Source organism: Heteronotia binoei, chromosome 11 (assembly GCF_032191835.1).
Source record: "Heteronotia binoei isolate CCM8104 ecotype False Entrance Well chromosome 11, APGP_CSIRO_Hbin_v1, whole genome shotgun sequence".
NCBI classification, from domain to species: Eukaryota; Metazoa; Chordata; class Lepidosauria; order Squamata; family Gekkonidae; genus Heteronotia; species Heteronotia binoei.
The window spans coordinates 78,178,490-78,187,371 of NC_083233.1; the positions used below are offsets into that span (position 1 = coordinate 78,178,490).

An 8,882-nucleotide genomic window follows, 5' to 3' on the forward strand; every position below is an offset into this window, starting at 1 on the left:
CAGGAGGTGGTGGCGGCTACAAGCATAGCAAGCTTCAAGAGCGGGTTAGATAAAAATATGGAGCAGAGGTGCATCAGTGGCTATTAGCCAAAGTGTGTGTGTGTGTGTATATATTTTCGCCACTGTGTGACACAGAGTGTTGGACTAGATGGGCCATTGGCCTGATCTAACATGGCTTCTCTTATGTTCTTATAAGTACTTCTAGGTGTCCATCCAGAACAGGGGTGGCCATATTGCGGCTTGGGAGCCACACGTGGCTCTTTTGCACCTATTGTGTGGCTCTCAAAGCCTCCACCACCCCATTGGGTGGCTTGGATAAGGTGTTTCTCTCTTTAAATCACTTATGCAAGCCAAGCCAGCCAGCGGCTTGGAAAATGCATTTAAAGTTAAGGTTGCTTTCTTTCCACCTCTCCCTCCCCCATCTATTTTCCTTCCTTCCTTCTTGTTCTTAAGCATCCGATGTTCATGTCTTGCCATTGGTCCATCCAGTCCAACACTCTGTGTCACACAGTGGCCGAAACCCAGTTGCTATCAGGAGGTCCATCAGCGGGGCCAGAACTCCAGAAGCCCTCCCCCTCTTGCCCCCCTAAGCTCCAAGAATACAGAGCATCCCTGCCCCAGACGGGGTGTTCCATCTACACCTTGCGGCTAACAGCCACTGACGGACCAATTATTCATATGTATCATCCTTGCCATAGCATCTCATGGAATTCCGCCTAAACCTGGAAAGATTTCCCTCTGTGATGGTCAAGCCCTCGTATCTAGCATCCCATATTTAAACAGCAATACCTCCTATCACAGTATAAGGCTGAATCTGTTGCTGACCCACAACACCCTGCTTAGAGTTGATATGTTACCATCTGCAGTAATAGAAGGCAAATATAAAAGGCGACCGAGAAAGACTGTGTGTCTGTGGAGATGGGAAGACAGAAACAAGGGAAAACGTGATGTTTGAATGTAAACTGTACCAAAACGTTAGAGCCAGTTCTATAACTCTGATCTGCTCTCAATTCCCTGGGACAAATGAAAGATTTTATTTAGACAGGTTGTTAGCTGACGGAGAGCAGGGAATTACTTTAAACATGGCCAAATTTGCTATATGGGCCATTAAAATCCGGGAACAAGCTATCCACAGCTAGTCAGTCCAAACAAGAGATTTTAATTGTTTTAATTGTTTGATGGGGCTTTAAATCGTCTGATGGTCACTTTTAGTGCTTTGCTGGCTGGTGTTGCTGATAATGTCTGTGTGAATTGTGACGGTGTGCTGGCTGATATGGGACCTCTTATGTATTTTATGTGTTTGGTCCATGACTGTAGGAATCAATTATGTATGCATATGGATATGACTTCAAGTCAGCGGAAACCGGCTGCTTTGAAAGTCTCCAAGGATTTGGAATCCCTGGCGCTGCAGCAGCATAGCCTTGCAATGCGTGGCTCCAAAGGCAGCCAGGACTCTTAGACCCGTCGCCCCCTTAATCCACAGGGCTTGGGGCAAGTGCTGAGCCTCCCTCCTTGGAGGAGGCTGGGCAGATGCAGCGGCTTTTACACCCCTGGTGTCAAAACATGAAAGCAGGAAGAGCTGGCTCTCCCTCTCAGCTACAGGGCCCTGAAGGACCGCCTCACCAAACAGTGTTGCAGGCACACGTGATCGTTGGACTCTTGAGCGATCCGGATGGCTTCCCGCAGGGCCAGTTCAGCTTGCTGGCTGCAACCGAAGGGAAAAGAGGGAGACCTGTGAGGCTCTGAATGCACAAACATAGAGACATGTGAACATATGAAGCTGCCTTCTACTGAATCAGACCCTCGGTCCGTCAAAGTCAGTCTTGTCTACTCAGACTGGCAGCAGCTCTCCAGGGTCTCAAGCTGAGGTTTTTCACACCTATTTGCCTGGACCCTTTTTAGCTGGAGATGCCGGGGATTGAACCTGGGACCTTCTGCTTCCCAAGCAGATGCTCTACCACTGAGCCACCATCCCTCCCCTATAGGAACATATGAAGCTGCCTTATACTGAATCAGACCCTTGGTCCATCAAAGTCAGTCTTGTCTACTCAGACCGGCAGCGGCTCTCCAGGGTCTCAAGCGGAGGTTTTTCACGCCTACTTGCCTGGACCCCTTTTAGTTGGAGATACCGGGGATTGAACCTGGGACCTTCTGCTTACCAAGCAGATGCTCTACCACTGAGCCACCATCCCTCCCCTATAGGAACATATGAAGCTGCCTTATACTGAATCAGACCCTTAGTCCATCAAAGTCAGTCTTGTCTACTCAGACTGGCAGCGGCTCTCCACGGTCTCAAGCGGAGGTTTTTCATGCCTACTTGCCTGGACCCTTTTTAGTTGGAGATGCCGGGGATTGAACCTGGGACCTTCTGCTTACCAAGCAGATGCTCTTCAGCTGAGCCACCATCCCTCCCCTATAGGAACATATGAAGCTGCCTTATACTGAATCAGACCCTTGGTCCATCAAAGTCAGTCTTGTCTACTCAGACCGGCAGCGGCTCTCCAGGGTCTCAAACGGAGGTTTTTCACGCCTACTTGCCTGGACCCCTTTTTCGTTGGAGATACTGGGGATTGAACCTGGGACCTTCTGCTTACCAAGCAGATGCTCTACCACTGAGCCACCATCCCTCCCCTATAGGAACATATGAAGCTGCCTTATACTGAATCAGACCCTTAGTCCATCAAAGTCAGCCTTGTCTACTCAGACCGGCAGCGGCTCTCCACGGTCTCAAGCGGAGGTTTTTCATGCCTACTTGCCTGGACCCTTTTTAGTTGGAGATGCTGGGGATTGAACCTGGGACCTTCTGCTTACCAAGCAGATGCTCTTCTGCTGAGCCACCATCCCTCCCCAATAGGAACATATGAAGCTGCCTTATACTGAATCAGACCCTTGGTCTATCAAAGTCAATCTTGTCTACTCAGACCAGCAGCGGCTCTCCAGGGTCTCAAGCTGAGGTTTTTCACGCCTACTTGCCTGGACCCTTTTTAGTTGGAGATGCCGGGGATTGAACCTGGGACCTTCTGCTTACCAAGCAGATGCTCTACCACTGAGCCACCATCCCTCCCCAAGTCAGTCTTGTCTACTCAGACTGGCAGTGGCTCTCCAGAGTCTCAAGCTGAGGTTTTTCATGCCTACTTGCCTGGACCCTTTTTGGTTGGAGATGCCGGGGATTGAACCTGGACCTTCTGCTTACCAAGCAGACGCTCTACCACTAAGCCACTATCCCTCCCCTAAGACAGATCAAGATCAATAGTTAATCCTGTTGGTCTGTCTGCAGCAATAGAAAAGAGAAAGTGCCAGCAGCACCTTCAAGACTGACAAAATTTAGGGCAGGGTTGCAGCTTTTGTGAGTCACTTCTCACTTTGTGACTCACGAAAGGCCCTCCCCTGCCACACATTCGTTAGCCTCTGAGGCGCTACCGGACTCTTGCTCTTTGTTGGAGCAGTAAATTTAGGTAGCTGGCTGGAGGCTGACTCAGCCTTCCATCTTTCTGAGGTCGGTGAAAACCTCGAGCCAGCTTTGTTGGAGCTCCTCCTGACCCTGCAACGCTGCGTATGCAGCTCGGGCACCTCTTTTTCCGCTCCCCTATCCAGAACCTCTCTCATCGTCAGCAGCAGAGAGATGCAGCTGGATGAGACAACCGGAAATGGGAGCCCAGAGGCTAAGGATGGATCCTGCAAGTGATGCTACTGAGCCATGCTGACCAATAACCAGGGTGGAATTCTCACAGGAGCTCCTTTGCATATCAGGCTACGCCCCCCTGAAGTAGCCAAGCCTCCAAGAGCTTAAAGGTCAAGGTAGTCCCCTGTGCAAGCACCAGTCGTTTCTGACTCTGGGGTGACGTCGCATCACAACGTTTTCACGGCAGACTTTTTACGGGGTGGTTTGCTGTGGCCTTCCCCAGTCATCTACACTTTCCCCCCAGCAAGCTGGGGACTCGTTTTACCAGCCTCGGAAAGATGGAAGCCTAAGTCAACCTCGAGCCGGCTACTTGAAACCTAACTTCCGCCGGGATCGAACTCAGGTCGTAAGCAGAGCTTAGGACAAGGCTCTTTTTTGTAATCTCTTGGAGGACTGGCTACTTTGGGGTGTGTGTGGCCTAATATGCAAAGGAGCTCCTGCTAGAATTCCACCCCTGCTTTTAGCCTTTCTGTGTGATTTGTAGTCAATCTGTTAAAACATCATTTTAAGAGAATGGGCCCAATCCCTTTTGACAGCTGTCAAAAAAAGAGGCTGTTACTGCCACCTTGTGGCAGAGCGTTCCACAAATTGCGTTGCCTGAAGTAGTATTCCTTGTGCCAGTCCTGTTATTTATTGTCCTTTAATTTCACTGTGAAACCCTATTATGGCAGCAGGAGAAAATATTCTATTCCCTTTCCCTTACATCTTGTGTAATTTTAAAAATGCCTTGAACCTATGGGAAAGGCAGAGTGTAAATGTTTTAACAAACGTACAAATTCATGTACCAATTTAACTGCTCTGGAAAACTGGGAACACACACGAAGTTGCCTTATACTGAATAAAAAAGGTAAAGGTAGTCTCCTGTGCAAGCCAATGGCCCATCCAGTCCAACACTCTGTGTCACATAAGAACATAAGAGAAGCGATGATGGATCAGGCCAATGGCTCATCCAGTCCAACACTCTGTGTCACATGAGAACATACCAATGGCCCATCCAGTCCAACACACTGCGTCACATAAGAACATAAGAGAAGCCATGTTGGATCAGGCCAATGGCCCATCCAGTCCAACACTCTGTTTCACATAAGAACATAAGAGAAGCCATGTTGGATCAGGCCAATGGCCCTTCCAGTCCAACATTCTGTGTCATATAAGAACATAAGAGAAGCCATGTTGGATCAGGCCAATGGCCCATCCAGTCCAACGCTCTGTGTCACATAAGAATATAAGAGAAGCCATGTTGGATCAGGCCAGTGGCCCCTCCAGTCCAACACTCTGTGTCACATAAGAACATCAGAGAAGCCATGTTGGATCAGGCCAATGGCCCATCGATCCCAACCCTCTGTGTCTCACAGTGGCCAAAAAACTAGGTGCCATTAGGTGGTCCATCGATGGGGCCAGGACACTAGAAGCCCTCCCACTGTTGCCCCCCTTAAGCACCAAGAACACAGAGCACCACTGCCCCAGAGAGTTCCACCTATATCTTGTGGCTAAGAGCCACTGACGGACCCCTGCTCCCCTCTTGGCACCTCTTGGCACCCCTCTTGGCACCTTAGCCACCGATGGCAGCCGGAGAAAGAAAGTCCACTCACTAGTGCCCGAAGCGGCAATGCAGGGCAGCCAAGTTCAGGGCTGCGTATCTGAGGCTCCTCCCGTAGCCTTCGTCGCCATTGCTTTTGCTTTCGGCGCCGGTGAGGATCAAGCGGTCAAAGTAGTGGAGGAGGCTGTGGGTGGAACTAAAGACGTCTTGGACCCGGAGGCTGTTTAAGTAGCTCAAGTAATGCTGGAAAGAAACAAAACACAGCGGGCGCATCAGAAACAGGATTGATTCGGCGCAATTAGCGGCTGTATGTCCACAGAGTCACCGGCTCTGGGTGAGAAATACCTGGAGCCCCAGCGGGGTATAATGCCATAGATGCAGGGACTTTTTTTTTTGTAGCAGGAACTCTTTTGCATATTAGGCCACACAACCCTGCTGCATGCAGCCAATCCTCCAGGAGCTTATAGCAGGCCCTGCAATAAAAGCCCTGTAAGCTCTTGGAGGATGGGCTGCATCAGGGGTGTGTGCATCAGGCTGCAAAGGAGTTCTTGCTACAAAAAAAAAAAAAGCCCTGGGATGGACAGTACTGGTAAAGAGTCACAGGAGTAACTGGAAGGACCTGGAGCAGGTGTACAGTTTCCCCCTTCCCCAGAGTTGGAAGCAAGGTCCATTTGCTATCTCACCCTCACAACTGTGGCGCTTTCACACACACACGCTTTGCAACTTGATTTTACTGTGTGAAATGGCAAAATCCACTCACAAACTGTCGCTAAAGTGCCCTGAAAGTGTGTTATTCAAGGAGTATGAAAACTGCAGAATTCAACCCCTTCCTCATGACCCTTTAATTTCTGGAACACAAGAGTCGATGTGGGCAGGGTTGTTGTTTTTTTTTCTCCCTTGTAGCAGGAACTCCTTTGCATATTAGGCCACACACACCCTGATGTAGCCAATCCTCCAAGAGCTTACGGGGCTCTTCTTGCAGGGCCTACTGTAAGCTCCAGGAGGATTGGCTACATCAGGGGTGCGTGGCCTAATATGCAAAGGAGTTCCTGCTACAAAAAAAGCCCTGCATAGATGCCTGTGAGTTCTAGTATTCTGGAAGAGGGAAAGACGTTTTCCCTGTCCGCTCTCTCTACTTGTACATAATTTTATAAACCTCTATCATGCCTCCTCTCCTACATTATGTCTTTTCTCAACTGAAAAGTCCCAGGCTCTTTAGCCTTTCCTCATAGGGAAGGCACTCCAAAAAAAGGAGACGTGAAATTTCTCTGTGTGCTACAATACAGAGAACACTTAACTTTGCAAATTGGGGGGTGAGGGAGAGGAGCATGGGAGAGTCCCAATCGACCTACCGCTTCAGCAAAATCAGGATTAAATTTTAACAAGCCGTTCAGTTCCTTTTGTAAAGACGCCGGAGAAAGAGCTTTTGTTTCGTCATTTTTCAGGAGAGATGCCTGGAAGTAAAATTAAACGCCTGTCAGTTGAACATACAGAAAAATATGTATATAAACTCTCCCAGATTAAACAGACGTGACTTACTTTTATTATGATCTGAGCTACAACACCCTTTTAATGCTGGAAAGAAAAAAAGGCTGGCAGCACACAGACAAATCTGGGTGGTGAGAGGCTGGCATGAAGCACCATTATAATATGCTTAGAGAAGGGGTTCTTCGAAACACAGAAACCGAGCTGGAAGGGACCTCAAGGGTCATCTAGTCCAGGGCTGACCAAACTTGTTTAACATAGGAGCCGCATAAAATAAATGTCAGATGTTTGAGAGCCGCAAGACATGAATGTCAAATACTTGAAAGCCACCAGGGAGGGAGGGAGGGAGGGAGGGAGGGAGGGAGGGAGGGTGGGAGGAAGGAAGGAAGGAAGGAAGGAAGGAAGGAAGGAAGGAAGGAAGGAAGGAAGGAAGGAAGGAAGGAAGGAAGGAAGGAAGGAAGGAAGGAAGGAAGGGAGGGAGGGAGGGAGGGAGGGAGGGAGGGAGGAAGGGAGGAAGGGAGGAAGGGAGGAAGGGAGGAAGGGAGAGAGGAAAGGAGGGAGGGAGGGTGGGTGAGGTGGAAAGAAAGCAACTTTAAAATGATTCTCCAAGTTGCTGGATGGCTTGGTTTGGCTAAGCGATGTAAAGAGAGAAATGCCTTCTCCAAGCCAGCCAATGGGGTGTTGAGGGCAATGTGAAAGAGCACATGTGGCTCCCGAGCCTGTTTGGCCACCCCTAATCTAGTTCATCCCCCTGCACAATGCCTACCCATCCCTCCCCCCTCAAGTGACCCTCGGTCTGTGCCTGGAGGGAAAGCAAAAAACCTCCAGGATCCCTGGTCCACTCTGGCTGGAGGAGAATTCCTTCCTGATCCTGAAGTGATGATTGGCCTTACCCTGGGCACTTAAGACAGGGCCATGAGAACGGAGACCTGGGGCTCATCCCTTCCTGCCCTCCCTTTCAGTCTGCCTGAATTCACAGAATCAACATCGCTGTCAGGTGGCCATCTAGCTTCTGTTTAAAAACCTCCCAAGGAAGGAGAGCCCACCACCTCCTGAGGAAGCCTGTTCCACTGAGGAGGAGACGGAGAAAAAGACCGTAGATTTACACCCTGCCCTTCTCTCTGAACCAGAGTCTCAGAATGGCTTACAATCTCCTTTATCTTCCTCCCCCACAACAAACACCCTGTGAGGTCGGTGGGGCTGAGAGGGCTCTCACAGCAGCTGCCCTTTCAAGGACAACCTCTGCCAGAGCTATGGCTGACCAGAGGCCATTCCAGCAGCTGCAAGTGGAGGAACGGCTCTGTCAGGAAGTTCTTCCTACAGTTTAGCCAAAAACTCTTGATTTAATTTCAATCCATTGGTTCTGGTCTGACCTTCTAGGCCCAGCTTAATTAGGAGAGATGAGAAGATGGTTTAAAGGATGGAGAGAAAGAAGCTTTGCAAACACCCCTGTTATACCAGCACCTCAAAGTCAATACAATGAACCCCCCGAAGAACTACTTCAGACATGTTCAAGAATGCACAAGTGATTTTTGATTTGATTTTGGGTGGGGGGTGTATTTTTGGATATTTTAGGTGCATGTGTGCACACCTGGAAGTTATGTTGACCTCTGGTCACTGACCCCCTACTGGGAGCCTGGAGGATATTTAGAGAGGCAGCTGAATAGAGCCTGCCCCTGTCCTCTTGACTGGGTATTTCAAGGACAGTCTCCCATCCAAGTATTAACCACAGCAGGCCCTGCTTAGATCCTGAGATGTGATGAGACTGGGCTTACCCAGGTCAGGGAGAGTGCACAGGTGATTTTTGAGGTTTCCCCCTTAAACAGGGGCCTTCTCTGAGTCCCTCCCCACCTCAAGCCATATGGAAATTGACTTCTGAAATTCCCATCATGCCCTGCAGGAGCAGCAGAAGCAAATGCCCAGCATGCCCAGATTAAAGGTTTGGAACACTTTCCCTAGGAAGAAAGGTTAAAACGCTTGGGGCTCTTTAGCATGGAGAAACGTCGACTGCGGAGGGACATGATAGAAGTTGACAAGATTCTGCATGGGATGGAGAAAGTAGAGAAAGAAGTACTTTTCTCTCTTTCTCACAATGCAAGAACTTGTGGGCATTCAATGAAACTGCTGAGCAGTCAGGTTAAAATGGACAAAAGGGTGATTAACATGTGGAATTCA

The 8,882-nt window shown here is 49.3% G+C and overlaps 1 protein-coding gene across 1 annotated transcript in view; it reads right to left on the reverse strand.

The window, feature by feature from the left end:
- The window catches only part of ANAPC5 (anaphase promoting complex subunit 5), a 40,898-nt gene that overhangs the window by 19,682 nt on the left and 12,334 nt on the right, over window positions 1-8,882 (reverse strand). The window contains exons 6-8 of the mRNA XM_060250144.1: window positions 6,575-6,676; window positions 5,275-5,465; window positions 1,624-1,705 (exon numbers count right to left, since the gene is read on the reverse strand). Of these exons, the coding sequence (XP_060106127.1) occupies window positions 1,624-1,705; window positions 5,275-5,465; window positions 6,575-6,676 (375 nt within the window). The remainder of the gene's footprint in view (window positions 1-1,623; window positions 1,706-5,274; window positions 5,466-6,574; window positions 6,677-8,882) is intronic.